This window comes from Podarcis liolepis (assembly GCF_965112155.1).
Source record: "Podarcis liolepis genome assembly, chromosome: 8".
NCBI classification, from domain to species: domain Eukaryota; kingdom Metazoa; phylum Chordata; class Lepidosauria; order Squamata; family Lacertidae; genus Podarcis; species Podarcis liolepis.
Genome location: NC_139560.1, coordinates 25,760,407 through 25,778,893, shown reverse-complemented (window position 1 = coordinate 25,778,893; position 18,487 = coordinate 25,760,407). Strand labels below are relative to the sequence as shown.

Sequence of the window (18,487 nt, the reverse complement as noted above, 5' to 3'; positions counted from 1 at the left end):
ATTTGAGGGGCAAGGGGGAGAGGGGGAATGTTCCATTGTGCAAGCATAAATCCTTGCGCTGGTGGGATGCATTAGTTGGATGCTACCTGTTATCCTTGTTCATTTATGCATAGATGGCTCAGTTTTGCTTGTTGTTCAGGAGGTGAAGGCTTGGTTCACACCAATCAGGTGTATGGTTGCTGACTGTCTACATCCAGTGTTGAGATCAGTGGTCCACATGAAGACCTGCTAGCCAGACAGCAACTGCATGTTTGCATGGTACAGAATAAGCCACCTTCTTCCTCCCCTGGTGTTTTTCTTGTCCCTTGATCACTATGCAGAAGGAGCAGCTGTATTCCACCAGTGAACCATGCCCTCTGCCACCACTAGTTTTCACTTCTCACATTGCTGCTCAAAGCTCTCAGATCCCAACAGAATCTCTTTGCGTGGTGATGACGAGCCAGACCAGAGGATTAGGCTGAGTGCTTCCAGCCAACCGTTATGAAAAAGGTGTCAGTTTGTGAATGGATGATTGATAAAAAAAGAAACACGTTGCATCATGAGTTTGATATTGAACAACCATTTGTTGGTACCTAGCAGTTTAAATAGTTATACTTAGCATTTACAGGCAGGTCGTATATCCACAGCAGTGACCAGAGGAATGACCACTAGGAGGAGTGCAGAGAGAAGAAATGTCATGGTGCACCTGTAGCAGCAAAACCAGACACCTTCATCTGCCCTACCTGCAATAAAACATGTCTCTCCCGTGTCGGTCTCAGCAAAACTGAGTTACAGAAACTGTAACTGTCCAATGGTTTGACTTTACTCCTTAAGGCTCCCTCTTCCATTGTCTCCCGAGATAGACAGATGCCAACAACATAGTGTTTGTATGTTCTTCATAATGGCTTTTAATTTATTTATTTTTGGACTTCCTATTCATAGTAGTGCATCATTTTCAGATTAGGCTGTACACCACTCTGGGTGCTTTTAGCAGAGAAGTTGATATTATTGATAACACCACAATATGAGAAGAGGATGTTATCCCCATATTGTGGATGCTTGCCAAAGGAAACCTAGAACTATATAATTAGAAGGGATTTTGGAGGTCATCAGGTCCAAATGACTACAGCAGAATCCTCTGCATGTTTACTCAGAAGTGAGTGTCACTCTATTCAGTAGGACTGCCTAAGTGTGCATAGGCTTGCACTCCTACTGAGTTCATAGTAAAGGTGAGATTTAAAACAGAAGCGCCCTAATTTGTAGTGCAGATTCTTAGTCATTAGACTTCAGAAGCTTTCCTGACTCTTGTTCAACTGTCAGGTTCTGTGTCATACATCCAGTTGCTCTCTTCTGTTAATTATTACGGGAATTGCTGTCAAAGCTGAGAACAATTGTAGGTAGCAACAATCCATTTATGGCACGAGAAGCAGGAAGCAAAATATTGTGAATCATCTCTCTGGCAAGTTTACACGCGATAGGCAAAGAATGCACCTACAGCCGGAAATTTCCCAGGAGAAAGCTTTTATGCAACAGGGCGGCTTTGCATCATTGCAACCCAGTTCTCATAATATTTACAAAGGGCAAACATCTGTACCTGTCATTTCACCTACTTTCTTGCTCTCCCAATTCTTTCCTAATATCACTTAACTTGAGGATCCTGTGAGGCTAACAACAACAACATCAAATGTAAGCCGATCTCAGGTGCCATGTTGACCGTGATTCAGAAAGTGTGGAAATAATATGTATTTCCTGCCTAGTGCTCCCAAAGCCACACCTTGATTTATTGACCCACTTTTGCTTCTCAGAAATTATACAAGATTTCCTAAGCTGCCTGGAAACTGGGTGTCTACATCCTGTAGGATTATTTCAAAACAGCAGCTGACTCATGGCCTTTTCTAATGTTAGAGATGCCCCCAAAGTATGTGGAGGCAGGATTGAGTGCCCCCCAATCTTGATGGGCTGGGCCTCACCAACGGCGGGCCTCTCCACAGTGATGGAGGGCATCACTGGGCCTCCATGCTGTGGCAGAGGGCCCCTCCAGGCTTTGCAGCCTCCTCCTGATGCATGTGACATCACATGTGTGTCGTAGTGTGACGTCATGCTCATGCAACGAGCCCCCCCATGTTGGGCAGAACTCTGCGCATATGCTTGCAGTGATTTCCCCACACAAATGGGCTGACAAGATCCATACCAAGTTGGTGTAACCAATGCTCCCATGCATTTACATTTTTTAAAGGATCGGTGAGTGGCTGGCTATACATAAAATGTTATGTGGGAATTTGCAATCCACCTACTTAAAATGTTTGTATCCTGTGTGCCTGACCGTTTTAAGTCTGAGTTTTATCCATCACATATTGCCTATTTCTTTTAAATTTGCTTTCTTCGATGTGGTGAGGCCTACACCACATCCTGCGGAACTTTAGCTTTCAATACTTTTCTTAGACTGACATTCTCTCACACCTCATACTTGGAATGAATGGGTCGGCAAGCACACAAACATGTCACTCTCTTGATGACTATATTAAAAACTGTTGACTGAATCTGGTCTAGATTTCTCTCTGACACATAAGCTCGTCTTTCCCCCTTCCCCAAAAATATCAGGGCTTGGTCACATGGTGTGCTTTAACCAGAACATTCAGGTTTATTTATTTAAAGCATTTTGGCCCACTCCAGAGAGGCTTAGAATTAAGTAGTAGGAGTTCTGCCCTCGGACTTACAACCTAAGGAAACATGACACATAAGGCAAAAAGGATGAGGAGGGAGAACAAAAGAAGCAAGATTATGCACCACTTCTCTTCTAATGTGTCACACCTTATAAAGACCAACTGGGACTGAACCCATTCAGGTTGCCTGATGGGAAAGGCTGCCACCAAGTGACAGTTAAGGGGTAGCTAGTCTCTCAGCAGAGGCAATAGAATAGCCCTGCTTTGCCTCTTTGCAGAGTGCTGGAAGTCAGGGAATTAGGTTGTCCAGCTTTTGTCAAAGTAGGGAACTTGAACATCAGAATCTGCCTTATGCTGACTCCATCCAGCTTAGCACTGTCTACATTGACAGGCAGTGACTCCCCAGAGCTTTCCCCAGTCCTACCTGGAGACACCAGGAATTGAACCTGGGACCTTCTGCACACAAGGCAGATGTTCTACCACAGAGCTGCAGTGCTTTCCCATCCAGAGAAGACCTGCCAGCAAACACCAACAGACCTCCTAACATCAATTGACCTATGAGCACCAGGTAGATTTTTTTTTATTCCGATAAAGTAGGGTGTGCAGTATCTCCTCAAAGACCTTGGGGGAGTTGCAGTAGATGTCAAGATTGTCTAACCACCAAAATACTTCATTAGGTTGCCATAATAGAAAAAGCAGGAGTTTGGGTGGGTGGAACCATGAGGGGATTGTGCAAAAAGTGTCCTGTTCCTTGACCCTAAATGTATATCCACCTGGCTGCCCCAGTCCACTTTTTCGCATCTCGTTTGGGTTGGTGGTAGTAAAAAACCAAAGTAAGCTGAAATCTGCCTCCCTATGCTGTAAAGGCTTCAGGATGACGTCTGCTGTTCTGAACAATCAGGAGGTTTTGCTCTGCAGTATATGGGTTCCCTCATTTTAATAGGAGCTGGGGGTGGTTGACAACAAGCAACAAAAGAGCAGCTTCTGTCCTTTTCCTCTTGACATTTAAAAGCTGCATGGTCAGCTAGGAAGAGCCTTTTCTCCTTTGTCAGCTCCACCCTTAATAGATGAAGTCCCTGCCTTCTGCATAGGATTGTTTTTGGAGGTTGAGGGGTGGGGAGAAGTCACATATCAGTACCAAGAGATGCTCTGGAAGCTGACAGGCTTTGATGACTACAGGGTCAGTCCAGCAGCTCCCTGCTCATGCTTGAGTAGCCATCCAGATCTGCTCCAAATCCACCATGATGTTGTTGTCACAGAACCTCCTTGAACCCTTGAACAAAGCTTAGTCTTTTCCCAATTGAACTGCTTTCTGAGCTAGCTCAGGGAGCCCCCCCCAAAGTTGATGGGTATTGCTATCAAAAAGAACATTGGAGGACCCAAAGCTGCCTCGTCCCCTAGGAGCCGGTGGCTATGTACACCGGCCAACCCACATTTGCCTCTGGCTGCCCCCACGAGTGGCCTGTTCTGGTTTGTCACCTGAGGCAAAATGGGATTTGTTGCCTCATGCCCCCACCCCCTGTGCTCCCCAACTTCTGCATCTGGAATGTCCTGGCTGTCACCAAACTTAGCGAGAGCCAGAGTGTTCCACAAAGCGTTGCCGCTGGGCTTCTCCGCCCGGGGATGGGGGAAATGAGGGGCTACGTTGCACGTGTTCTTCTAACGGTGGAAGCAGTGGGGCCTCTTGCACTACCGCTACCTGAGGCGGGCGCTTCACCCTACCTCATGAGTGGGCTGGCTCTAGCCCTGCCCACCGCTGGCGTGCAGCTCTGGGAATCTCGCCCTCAAGGAAACGCAGCCCTCGAGCTGAGAAAAAGGTTCCCCATCTCTGCTTCTGTTAATAAAGAGGGAGAGAGACAGAGATAGAGAGACAGAACTGCTTATCTATGTGTGCTAGTAGGAATCAGTTGAGTGCCATGGATACAGGAATGGTAACCTATCTCCTGCTTTCCCCCATTCTGCTTTGTACTGTGATATTTTGAATACAAAGGTGGGAAGGGAAGAGCAGCAACCGTGCCCTCTAGAGGCACAGGGGTTTCTTGCAGCCTTTGGCATTTTGGAGGGTCTGTATGAAATCACCAACAAAAGCCACATCATTTTTTTGTCATGATGACAGCAAACGTATATTTTATTATATCATGCATGTACTTATGCATAAATATGTGTGCGTGCTTGAATATTCTTGGCCAACTTTACTGGATATAGCAATACGCATAGTGTTTTGCGGAAATAATTAAATGAGGGTGCGGGAAAATGGTCCGTAGGTTACCAGGCATAAAACAAAATCAAGTTTTAAATATGTAGATGTTTGAAACATAGGAAGCTGCTTTCTACTGAGTCAGACCATTAGTCTATTTAGCTCAGTATTGTCTACACTGACTGGCAGCAGCTTTCCAGGCTTTCAGGCAGGAGTCCTTTCCAGTCCCACCTGGTGATGCTGTGAATTGGACCTGGAACCTTCCACATGCAAAGCGGTTGCTCTTCCCATTTACTCCAAGGCAAAACTGCACCAGCTTCACTTGGTTTTACCCCCTGGTAAGTGTGAATGGGATTGTAGCCTGAATCATGTGGAAGCACTTAGAGCCCTGCGCCTCCCAAAATGTTACTTTCTCTCATTTAAATAGGAGACTAAACAAAGTTATACATGAGCTGAAATGCCATAAACAGTTACTGCAGCAACATCTTCCTGAGGATAATTTATTTCAGATTTAAGAAGGGGAGGGCCAAGATTCTCGGAAAGGTTTAAATGCCCTTCCTCGGATATACCCAAGATCACAAGGCAGCAAAGAAGTGTGTTTTCTCTGTTGATGTGTTTGCATTGGTATGCCCCATATTAATGATAGCAATGTTACCAACGCAGGACAAACAGGAACTCTTCCCCAACATCATCGCAATTGGATTTGTGCTTTGGGCATGTACGACTACTAGTGGGGTTTTGGACTGGGCAGGGAGGGTGAGGAAATGGTTCATAAGCCCTGCTCAGCCATGAAGTTTGAGAAGAATCCTGGTGGATTGCTAACAAAAGACCCATCTCAGTCCAGCATCCAGATGCTTATGGGAAGCCCAAAAGCAGAATCATAAAATCAGAGTTGGAAGGGACCGTTGAGGATAATCTAGTCTCACCCCCTGCAATGCAGGAATATGCAGCTGTCCTGTATGGGGATCAAGCCTGTGACCTTGGCATTATCAGCAGCACCGTGCTCTAAACAGGTGAGTTACTCAAGAGCAACAATACTTTCCTGATCGTGTTACCTGATCATCTTTCATCAATCATTCTTTCAGAACATCAGAGAATTGTAGAGTTAGAAGGGACCTCGAGCGTCATATAGTCCAGCCCTGTGTGATGCAGGAATCACAGCCAAAGCATCCCTGACAGATGGTCATCCAACCTCCAATGAATAAGAGTCCACCACTTTCCAAGGGAGTTGGTTCCACTGTCAAACAGCTCTTACTGTCAGAAAGTTCTCCTTACTGTTTAGTCTGAATTCCCTTTCTTGTAATTTGGATCCATTGGTTCAGGTCCTGCCCTCTGGAGCAGGAGAAAACAGGCTTGTTCCATCTTCCATGTGACAGCCTTCCAGATATCTGATAGCCTACCTCACAGAGTTGTTGTCAGCCTGGATAAAATTGGAGGCAGGAGGAAGGACCTTGCATGCTATTCTGAACTCCTTAGAGAGAATATGGGATAACAAGTTAAAAAAATAAAGGGAAAGCCCTTTGTTCACCAGCAATAAATACTTGGCCTCATAGATACGGAAGCAATGGGTTAGCTACAATAATTACATGGGGTGGTTCCCCTGATATGAACTAATTAAGAAATCTGCTTCAATGGAAGGGCATTGTAATAAGAATTATAAACACTACATTTACAAATGCTTTTATTGTGCATTCTGAAGCATGCTGTGCTGGTCCCAGGGGGAGGTTACCGTGGGGCGAGGTCCAGGACCTGAGTCGAGTGTCGGCAGACAGTCCTCCATGGGTGAAGCGGGGTCCAGGGCGAGGAGCAGGGCAAGGACAGGAACTCTCGAGGAACAGGACAGGGTGCTGGCCGAAACAGCTCTTCAACGACGTTGCTCCCGCAACCTGGGACCGGGCTGACTGGCCTTTATCTTCTCTGAGGCCAGGGGCGGTCCCGGCCCCCAGGAGACCTGCCTCTCCTGGCCTTAAGGCGAGCACTCCTCCTGGGAGAAACCAGTTCCCTCCGCCTCTCTGCCCCGAGCCTCTGCAGCTCAGGAGAGGCTGGAGGGTTAATGGACCCAGGGGAAGACTCACCTTCCCCTGACAGGGCTGGGAGAGGCGGACCTGTAGGCACTGTGTCTTCAATCACCTCCGGAGCCAGAGAGGATTCACCTGGTGCCTGCTCCTGAGGATCCGGTACAGGTGCAGGTGCTTCAGATCCAAGGCCCTGCCCCAGTTCAGCCGGCCCTGGAGGCGGGGACTCCTGTGCAGGCTGGGGTTCCTCCGGTTCAGCCTCTGAATCGGATTCCCAGGCCATCACACATGCAGAGTCAGCTTTCTTTCCGAAACGCAAGAAGGGTGGGTCTTGGCTCAGTGTTAGAGCATTGGCTTTGCATGCAGAACATCTCAATTCAACCCCCAGAATCTCCAGGTAGGGCTGGGAGAGCCAGTGTGGTGTAGTGGTTAAGAGCGGTAGACTCCTAATCTGGGGAACAGGGTTCGCATCTCCGCTCCTCCACATGCAGCTGCTGGGTGACCTTGGGCTAGTCACACTTCCTTGAAGTCTCTCAGCCCCACTCACTCACAGAGTGTTTGTTGTGGGGGAGAAAGGGAAAGGAGAATGTGAGCCGCTTTGAGACTCCTTAAAGGGAGTGAAAGGCGGGATATCAAATCCAAACTCTTCTTCTTCTTCTTCCTACCTAAATCTCTTGGGGGTCACTGTCAATACTGAGCTGGAGCAGGGTTTCAAAAACTTGGGTCTCCAACTATTTTTGGACTACTGTTCCCAGCATCCCTGACCACTGGTTGTAGTCCAAGACCAGCTGGAAACCCAGGTTTGGGAAACCGTGAGCTAGAGGGACTAATGGTCTGACTCAGTGTAAGCTGTGTGGCTGCATACACGCCATACATTGAAAGCACACTGAAAGCAAATCCCCCACCCAAAAAATCCTGGGAACTATCTTGTTAAGTAGTGATGTACGGAAGTGAGAGCTGGACCATAAAGAAGGCTGATCGCTGAAGAATTGATGCTTTTTAATTATGGTGCTGGAGGAGACTCTTGAGAGTCCCATGGACTGCAAGAAGATCAAACCTCTCCATTCTTAAGGAAATCAGCCCTGAGTGCTCACTGGAAGGACAGATCCTGAAGCTGAGACTCCAATACTTTGGCCACCTCATGAGAAGAGAACGCTCCCTAGAAAAGACCCTGATGTTGGGAAAGATGGAGGGCACAAGGAGAAGGGGACGACAGAGGACGAGATGGTTGGGCAGTGTCCTCGAAGCTACCAGCATGAATTTGACTAAACTGTGGGAGGCAGTGGAAGACAGAAGTCCCTAGCGTGCTCTGGTCCATGGGGCATAGCTGTCAAGTGTCCCTTATTTGAAGGGACAGTCCCTTATTCCAGCGCCATGTCCTGCTGCTGTCCCTTATTGATGGATGTCCCTTAAATGATGTCCCTCAAATTTCAAAGGAAGCGGACTTCCGGGTTAGCGCGATCAGCTAATGGCGGATTCCCTCCGAGCTCCGGAGGGAATCGGCTCGGTGGAAGAGGGGTCCTGCCGCCGCGGCGACGTGGGGACCCTCAGAAACCACAGGCGCTGAAGCCTGTGGACCTGGTGACTCGGCGGGCACCATTTGCGCCCCCTCCGACCAGCGAAGAAGCCTTTTTAAAGGCTTCGGAGCGGGGGACGGAGAGCGGCGTGGTGCTGTGAGTAGACCGCTTCTTCCACGAAGTGAAGCCGCAAGCCCCCCCCTTGCAGTCAATTTAAAGCAAGAATTGGATAACTAAGGTCGAGAGACTGTCTTTCTCTCTTCGAGACAAAATTTTTTAATTTCATGACTTGGCTATATAAGTTTTCTGCTGGAGGATTAGAATTGATCGTTAGAGCCAAAGTGTAACCCCCCGGATCTGGGAGCGATCCGCGAGAGAGCCTGTGGAAGATATTTACAGAGTTTGACAGCTGTCAAATGAGCTGTCAAAGACAGGAAATTTTGTTTTTTGCTACTTTTGCCGGTTATTTTTGTTACATTGGACTTTAAGCTTTTGAAAACAAAGAAGAAATAAGAACAAAATAACCTGATTGTTGGAGAAAGAACATTAGTAACCAGAATCCCTCTAGAGGGGGTTCTGAGATATTACAATGGCTGCAGATGGAAAAATACAGGCAGAGTTGGATAAAATGTTTCATTTCCTGGGAAAGCTGCAAGAGCAGAGTGAAGTTATGGCTACAAATCTTACAACCTTGAACTTTAAAGTAAACAAATTTGCTGAAGCTGTTAAGGACTTGACTCAAGAAAAGTCTGCAGCTGGAAAAGAAGAAACATGCGTTGTTTCAGAGGAGTGGGAAGGAGGAGCTGAAATGCTGCAGGTGAAAAAGGACAACCAGAGGCCTGTTAAGATGGAATATAAGGAAAGCAAGGTTTGGATGATGAAAATTTGGTTTGAAATGGAGAATGAAGATTGAGGACTTTTCCCGATGGGGAGTTCGGAAGACCTATGGATTACAAATTCGATTAAGGCGAAAACTGGAGTGTTTGGGACATTTGGACTTAAAAAGAGTAAAAAGCAGAATCTGGACTCCTTCTTTGAATATGGAGGTCTGGTTGGAAAAAATATAGATCCTAGTGGGTCAAAGCTGCTCCGAGACTCGATGTTCAACATAAAGGACTGTCAGCAAAACCGTCTGAGAGGGACTGAGAGAGACTTAAGGGCCTCGGACGTGAGAGATCCAGGCTGAGAACTAATAGACTGAAGGATAATTTCTGGGGATCAAACCGGGGAAGGGGGGGAGTTTTGGAATCCAAATGGGTATAATTATATGTTTTTATTTGTTAGGTTGCTTTGTAATTATTATAAAAATTGGGAAACTCGTGAAAGGGAACTTGGGTCGACCTTAGAAAAAAGGGGTAAATGTTGAGTATGAAAATGAGGTGGAAGTTTAAAATTGGTTAACTAAGACGAATTAAGTAAAATGTTAATAATGGATAATTTTGGGGATAAGAACTTGCTGAGTTAATTATTGGAATTGGGATGCAAGAAGGGGAGGTGGGGGAAGTCTGGGAAAGTGGTTAAGAAATTAAGGTTTTAAAATTATACTTGTTATTTGTGTGTAGTCTCGGCTTGTAGTTGTTTATGTTTATGTTTTTGTGTTTGTCTAAAAAAATGTGAAAACCCCAATAAAAATTTTATTTAAAAAAAAACAAATTTCAAAGGAAGCAGCTCCTCTCCCTCCCTCCCTGCCGGCCAGGGAGGAGGGAGGCTCCAACTATGTTGCTTGGCTGTGTTGCTCACCCAATAAGAAGTCTAAGAACGACTGGGGGGGTGGAGCTTGCATGCCTTGTGTGTGGCTAGTTAATGCAAGCTGAGGGGTTTTTTGAATGCTGGACACCATTTTGTTGCACGTGCTGCTGCAAACTTTGCAGTGCAAAGCCAGGCCGGGGAGCCATCTTAAGTTGAGGCTGCATAGGCCTTGTGGTACATGTGATTCAGATTCTATTCAGTTGAACCTCTGGTTACAAAGTTGGTTGGACAGTGTTCTCGAAGCTACCAGCATGAGTTTGACCAGAATGCAGGAGGACAGGAAGACTGGAGTGGCTGGAACAGGTGAGGCTGCAGGTCCCTTATTTTCAAGGCTGCTGGTCCCTTATTTTCAAGGCTGCTGGTCCCTTATTTTCAAATCTGCAAGTTGACAGCTATGCCATGGGGTCACAAAGAGTCGGACACGACTAAACGACTAAACAACAACAATCTTGTTAAGAGTGTTGGGGATTGTAGCTCTGTGTGGGGTAAGATACCGTTCCCATGATTCTTTGGAGGGTGGGGAATGTGCTTTAAATGTGTCTGAAAGAAAAATAAAAATCTGTTTCCCAGTAAAGCGACAAGGAGTCCTGAAGATTAAGACACTGATAATGACAGACGCGTTTGTGGGCCAGAGTCCACTTTTTCAGATGTGCAGCAGACAAACAGAGCAAGGGGGAAAGGTCTGTACAGAGCGAAACAGAAGCAAGATTGGGTGAAAAAAAAGGGTAAAGGAATCCATCAGTGGGGGTGACCCGCTCCAGGCTGGCAAAGCAAGATATAAAGCACAAACGAAGACCTAACTAGCAGCAGTTGCTTTGGGGTGAGCTAGCACTCCCCTTCTCTATTCCAAGTCAGATAGTGCCAAATCTGCATATGAATTCTGATTCAGTAGCTTCAAGCTAGGGTTTCCCTTTGAAACATTTTGCTGCTGAAGTATGGCAACTTTCAAGCCTGCCACTGAATGCCCAAAGAGACTGAAATGATTCACCATTGTTTTCTGAGCAGTACTCTACTGAGTGAGACTGCTGAGCAATGGAATTCATATGCAAATCTGACACTATCAAAGATGCTTCGAATAGAGACTGGGAGTGACTAGCTCACCATAGAAGGTTATTGTCCCTTGTTAGGCATTCATGTACACTAATGATCGCTCTTTGCCAATTCATTCATTACCTGTTGGGAGAGTGGGTCGCACACCAACTTCAATAGAATCTTTTAGCCCCTTTCCTGGCTCTTGTCTGCTAAGTAATAGCTCCTTTGCACTGCTAAGCCTTCTGGCCTCCCTTTTTAATAATTTCCCCCTCCTCATGCATCTTACAAAGTGGGCTTTTATGCCATGGTACATTTGTTAGTTTTTAAGGTGCCAAAGCACTCCTTTTTGCTTTTGCTTTAGCTGCTGCAGTGCCAAAGATTAACATAGTTGGCCTTTAAATGGAGGGTATGTGATCTGTATACATTAGCTTTGAGAGGTAAATTGTATGCAATTATTTACTATAACAGTTCTGTGCTGCTTTTCACATCAAATCTGCAGGCAGTGTACAATAACTTTAAAAGCATAAACACCAGCATTAACACAGCAAAATATGTGGGAATCTCAACACATAGTTCCCCACCCAAATTGAAACCATACCAGACCCTGCTTAGCTTTACAAATGTGTTAGCAATTGTATTGCTGTGGTTAATGGGAGCTGCTGCAAACTCAATGTTGTTAGAAAAGTGGAATATATAGATTAAATCATGAGAGAAACTTCTATGAACTTTCTCCAAACCATGCATAGCATCTTATACACTGCCACTTTCCCCCTAAACTGAAAGCATCAACTGTTGTAACTTTTCCTCAGAGGAGAGTTGCACCAGCCCCTTGATCATTTTGGTTGCTGTCTTTTGAACCTAGTCCTAGACAGACAACTTCTCTTTTTAGACTAACTAGGCAGTTCACAAAGAGTGTCATATACTGTACAGTGGTACCTCAGGTTAAGTACTTAATTTGTTCCGGAGGTCCGTACTTAACCTGAAACTGTTCTTAACCTGAAGCACTACTTTAGCTAATGGGGCCTCCTGCTGCTGCCGCGCCGCCGGAACACGATTTCTGTCCTCATCCTGAAGCAAAGTTCTTAACCTGAAGCACTATTTCTGGGTTAGCGGAGTCTGTAACCTGAAGCGTATGTAACCTGAAGCATATGTAACCTGAGGTGCCACTGTATAGTCAAAGAGCCCTGTGAGTTGGAACTACAGTACCAGAGTTTGAATCCCTGCTCACTATTGAAGCTCACCGAGTGATCCTGAGCCAATCAACAACTTTTATAGCCTAATCTTGTTGTAAAATGGGGTGACTTGGATGAACTGTCTTAGGTGGAGGTTAGGAATGTGAAATACTAAATGCAAATGTGTTTCTTAAAAATAATAATGATGTGAGCATAGGTTTAGTCCAGAGACTTAAATTGTAGTAACAGGAGACAGGAACAAATCTCATCCTACACAGTGGAGAATTCGCTTCCTAGCCTGCAATTGTGCGTGCGGGTGAACCTGCATTATCATCATAAGCAATACAGAGCAAAACAGAAGCCGGGAAGCCTTTGTTCCGCGCTTTGCACCCGAGGCTGGCACCAGGGCGGAAGTCGTGCGCGGAGACGCGTCTCTGCCTCGGTACGCGCCCGAAATACGCGCCTCCTGCTCCCTCGATCCCCGAGCAGGACGTTCCGCTTCCGCCTTGAAGGGGGAAAAGAGAGAGATGCTGGCTGGGCGAGAGGGACGCTGACGGGAAGCGAGAGGCCGCCTCTTCTGCAGCCCGAGCGGGGCGTGTGGGGCTCGAGTGCGGCCGGGAGCGGGGGAAAGAAGGAACGGGAGACCCCGGCCGGCCCCTGAGCTCCGGAGAGGCCGGCTCCACACCTCCGGGGGCTCGTTCGCGGCGGCGGCTGGAGATGGAGAAGGAAGGTGGGCGCTTGGGACGTGCCGCGCGCTTCCCTTTCTCCTTCCCAGGCCCCCCACCCACCCCTCTCGCCCTGGGGCTGCGGGGCTCCGCGGCCGGGCTGGAGGAAGGCGCTGCGGGCTGAGATTAGGAGGGGCGTGGATGTGGGGCGCGTGTGTGTGTCGGGCTCACTGAAATGCAAGAAGGAATGTGGGCACTGGGAAGCCAAAGGGCTCGTGGGGACGGAGTTAGGAAGGCGAGGACGACCAGGTGGGCATTTAACTCCCCTTCGTCCCTGTACAAGTGAGTGTGTATGTGGATTTCCCCCCTCCCTCTCTCTTTTGGCTTCTCAGTTTCTGCAAACAATTGTGACACAGGTAAAACCAGGTTTTTCGAAATGCAGGTGACAAAAGTAAGCGGTTGGTTTTTTCAAGGAATGTGCTTTGCCTGTTAAGGAGTTCTCTGGACAGGAAGCACTTGGGGGGAAAGCAAAATCTGCAGGCGCCCAACAGGGGTGTGTGATGGTTTTGATGCTCTCTGCGTTATATGGGGTTCTTGTGTGTCTTCCTACACGGAAGAGCTTTCTGTGTGAGGAGGTACAGCCCATGTTTGTTTTAATTGGCTTTCATACTCATTTGCTTCCATCTTCCGTGCCTTTTTAAAGTTTTGAAAAGTCTAAACCGCTGGTATAATTTGATGGGACCCTCAGGGTGGCTTCCGATGAAACAAGGTTTAAGCAAGATTGTATTAAATGCACAAATAAACAACATATCTTGTACCAAAGTTGGCAGGTATAGACATTTGAAGGAGTGGAACAAAAATATATTAACAGCCCTCTATCTGGTTCTTGTTTGAAAGAAAGAAAGAAAGAAAGAAAGAAAGAAAGAAAGAAAGAAAGACATATGTCAGCTCAGCAAGATCTTGCCTTTCCAACTCCAGCGGTTGTTGCAACAAAAATATTGTTGCACCAACCTTGTGAAACAGAAGCAAGATGGCCTGCCAGATCTATTGATGAAAGAGAAGTCCTGCTCTTTAGCTTCTGGCAAAGATAGGACTCTGAGTTCTCCCAGCAGCCCCTTGGACCAAGGCTGTTTTGAGTTAGGTTTAAAGCTGGGTTGGAAAATCTCTGGCCTGGGACCGAAATGGCCAGGGACCCTTCATGCCTGGCCCTCAGGACTCCCTGCAGGCTGCACACCCACCCTGACCACACTGTTATCCTGCTTTGCACCTTCCTTAAAGAGTTTTTGCCAGCTTGGGATGTGTCCTTGAACTCTTGCTTGCCTGTGTGGAGGATAGAGAGGGGTTGTGAGCATATGTGGAAACTACCCTACCTTACAAAGGTCAAATTTATACCCAGAGGAGAATATGGGCCTCGGACTGAAATCGGTTCCCCTGGTTTAAAGGTTGAAACTGGTGCTTTGGTGCTTTGCATTGTGTCAGGAAGCCAATTGGGAGCCAGTGCCAGATCTCCTAGCATGGTTGTACTGTGCTCTCAGTGGCTGATAATGAATGGGACACCACATTTTTAATTAACTAAAGTTTATGAACAGCTTTCAATGACAGTTCAATGTAGAGTGCATTGTAGTACCCCAGCCTGGGAGTTACTAAAGTGCTTGTGTATATCTTAAGTATCATGTGACATCCCTACCTAAAAATATGTGCCCCAAGGGGGGCCACTAGGGGGCGCATCGGAAGATGGCTGACAATAACATCTCTCCGACCCACACGAGGTAATTTGGAGGCTATGATGGGAGTAATTAGCCTCCCTACCCCCCCAGGAAGGTGGGGGGACTGCCCTTGCCTGCTGTGCCCTACACCATCCCCAAATTTGTGGGGGTGAGGGCGCTAGGCACAAAGCCCTCCTGTGGGATTCCGGCACTCCTGGACGCCGTCTCTGATTCGCACCACTAGCTGCAAGAACTTCAAAATAAACAATTTGGATGAAACTAATTGCACATTTTTCAAGGAAGAAGGGGGAGTAAAGACTGCTAACAGAAGAGATCTCTGATAAAACAAGACAAGAATAAATCATGAGAAGATATGCTAAGATACGGTATGGCAAATGACTGATGGGAGAGGGGGGAAAACGTTCCTTTCTTTCCTTATGTGATTAAATAAGAATCCCCTCCCCTCACGAGTCAGAAATGTCGTTTTAAGGACTCAAGCTGTGGATTTAAGACTGTGTGGAGATAAACTTTTGAACCAGAGCATGTTTTAAGAAGAGCTGACAGTAAGAGCTGTTCGACAGTGGAATTTGCTGCCAAGGAGTGTGGTGGAGTCTCCTTCTTTGGAGGTCTTTAAGCAGAGGCTTGACAACCATATGTCAGGAGTGCTCTGATGGTGTTTCCTGCTTGGCAGGGGGTTGGACTCGATGGCCCTTGTGGTCTCTTCCAACTCTATGATTCTATGATTCTATGAGCGTGGAATGTATAAGAGCTCTGAAATGACGCAGTTAAAAATGCCGTTGCCATATTAGGAAGCTCTGTCGGAGGACTTAAGTCTGAGAGGAGAAACAGAGAAATAGAACTGCTTTTATATCATGGGTGAAACTCCTCAGAGGGATTTAAGAGCGACAGATCTGTAATTAATGATGGAAAGAGCGATGTTATCTATGAAGGCGATGATATATGGAAACCATCTCGATTTGAGGATTGGAAGATCGGAAAAATTCACACAGGGTTATTATTATTGGTGTTTATCGGCTTAAGGAGACTGTCAGAAGAGATCATAAAGAAAAAAGAGAAAATATATGAACAAGATGTGATGTGGAAACAGCAAGATAAGACTGGATAGAATTATGAACTCTGTTTGGACTGATTTGGTCTGATTTGGACATTAATGCAGTAGCAAGAAGATGATCAGAATCCCCCTTCAGATCTTGAAAAATGGGTCCCCCCAACAAAATTTAAAATTCGGCTTTGTAATTCGGAATTTATGTGATGTGATTTAATTTGATGTGATTGGCCGGTTAATAAAAATTATTTTAAAAAAATAAAATATGTGCCCCAAATAATCTCACAATATTTAACCACACTCATATCTATAAGGACAATTCTATAAACTAATGTAAAAACAGAAACTTTCATTTAACACACCACCAGATTTTTATACAATGGTACCCGTTGCTTGGTCCCAGCTCCTGCCAACCTAGCAGTTCCTCTGGCGGGAAGGTAAACAGTGTTTCTGTGCGCTTTCTGAAGCAGCTTAGTTATGCTGGCCACATGACCCAGAAGTTGTACGCCGGCTCCCTCGGCCAGTAAAGTGAGTTAGAAAATCTCTGGCCTGGGACCGAAATGGCCAGGGACCCTTCATGCCTTCATGAGTGCCGCAACCCCAGAGTTGTCCGCGACTGGACCTAACGGTCAGGGGTCCCTTTACCTTTACCATGGTTTACGAACTTAATCCGTTCCGGAAGTCCGTTCTTAAACCAAAGCATTCTTAAACCGAGGCGTGCTTTCCCTACTGAGGCCTCCTGCTGCCAGTGCCCTTCCACTGTTCGGCTTCTGAGGCAAAGCTCGCTAACCGGAACACCTTCTTCTGGTTTTGCAGAGTTCGTTTTCTGAATAGTTCATGAACAGGGCTGTTCATAGAGCGAGGTACCACTGTATTCGGCTTACTGTTGTCTTTCTTTCCCTTTTCCTTCAATTAGATGAACAGAATTTGGTCTAAGCTACATGACCGAAACATAATATTATTAAGTTGTTTTTTTCATTCTTAAAGTTATAATAATTTTGTGGAACATACTTCTGGGTGACAGGTTCAACATACATATAGTTGATGATAGTTTTCCATGTGGCTCAAATGCAACAGTGGTCTTTGCAATATAAAAAACTCAGATGCAGTACATGTGCTCAGTCAAATGTTAACTTTTGACTAATAGTTAGTCACCTGAGCAGTTAAAGTCTATGCATGCACTTTGCAAGCATTCTCCAAATGAGCATGCATTAAAGTTAAACAACTAGTGGTGGCCTGTTATCCTTGAAGCACTGGCTTGGTTATATCATGCTTGTTTTAAGGTAGTTGAGCAATTGGCACGAAGAGAAACTTTTATTTATTATTGCCGTCGTTGCAAACTGGTGTATTTTTCATTGACATATTGCTTGTATCTCATTTTGCAATATGTTTAATGTGCCCTGTTCCCCAGTCTGCATCCACCATTATACACACCTGCAGTCACAAACCACCTGCCCTCTTCCACCTCCCATTTCTGTTACTCACCCACTCTGCTCGCTCCCCAACCTGGAAAAAGATTAAGAGAAGTGGGGCGGGACAGTGACCTTAAGCAACTGTTGTTTTTGCACCCTTGGACAATCTCCTTATCTCCATTTACAGATACTTATTTTTGAAAGGAAACTTAACATTTTGCTTTAGATATGACCTTATCACATCATAACATTCTTGGCTTTGTTGCACAACATAGTGCTGTTTATATCAGGTTTGTTTGGTATTGTGAATGTGTTTACCTTCAAAGATCAGTATATAGTATTTTAGATATCCTAAACATCTGGACAGACCAGCTCAGAATTCAGAATGTCATTTGCATCTCTGAAAATCTCCAAAATTCCGGATAAGGGACTGCAATGCTGACTGAGATTATCTAGATTGTTCTTAGTGACTGAGGAGTGAGATTTTTATCTTCTCTGTGGAAAGAGGTTTGTAACATTCATTGGGCTTCGTGAGCCTGACAAACTTGTTTCATAAGAATGCATGAAGAGTCCTGCTGAATTTGGCCAAGACCCACAGAGTCTTGTGGCCCCATCCATACGTGTAAAGCAGTATCATACTGCTTTAAACAGTCACGGCTTCCCCCAAAGAATCCTGGGAACTGTAGTGGTGTTTTTTTTAAGGGTGCTGAGAAACTATAGAAACTATTGTTCCCCTTAGAGAGCTAACTATTCCCAGAGTTCCCTGGGGTTGATTGTTAAACCGCTTTGGGAATCTTAGCTCTGTGGTGGGAATAGGGATCTCCTAAGAACTCTCAGCACCCTTAACAAATTACATTTCCCAGGATTCTTTGGGGGAAGCCACGATTGTTTAAATTAGTATGATACTGCTTTAAATGTATAGTGCAGATGGGGCCTTGTATCCTGGTTGCAGCAATGAATAGCCAGGTGCTTCTTGGGAGACCTTGTTTTTTCCAAGGATCTGGTATTCAGAAGTGTTTCACCCCTGGAGATGTGGAGATTCCATTTAGGTATTGTAGCTTGTGGTTAATAGCTTCTAGTCCCCTCCCCTGCCCCCATAATGGGGGTCCTTTGAAATGCTAACCATCCTAATTATGTGTCAGAATGGAAAATCGTAGACCTATTTTTAGCACTTAACCTTGCTCAACTTTCCCTTTCACCTTGGTAAAAGGTATTCAGGAGTGAAAACAATATTTTCCTTGTTTTTAAAGCAGCAGGAAACTAAACAGAAGCAGTTTGCCTGTGTGTTTTGGTCACAGTTCAGCAGTCTGTAAA

The 18,487-nt window shown here is 45.8% G+C and overlaps 1 protein-coding gene across 2 annotated transcripts in view; it reads left to right on the top strand.

Annotated features, from left to right (window-relative positions):
- The window catches only part of DPY19L4 (dpy-19 like 4), a 58,081-nt gene that overhangs the window by 17,187 nt on the left and 22,407 nt on the right, over window positions 1–18,487 (top strand). Inside the window, exon 1 of one of the 2 annotated variants that reach the window (XM_083517260.1) lies at window positions 12,818–13,054. The exons of the other annotated variant lie outside the window; for it this stretch is intronic. Coding sequence (XP_083373386.1) covers window positions 13,042–13,054 — 13 coding nt within the window. The 5' untranslated portion in view covers window positions 12,818–13,041. Of the gene's footprint in view, window positions 1–12,817; window positions 13,055–18,487 lie in introns of those variants that run through there. 2 annotated transcript variants of the gene reach the window in all.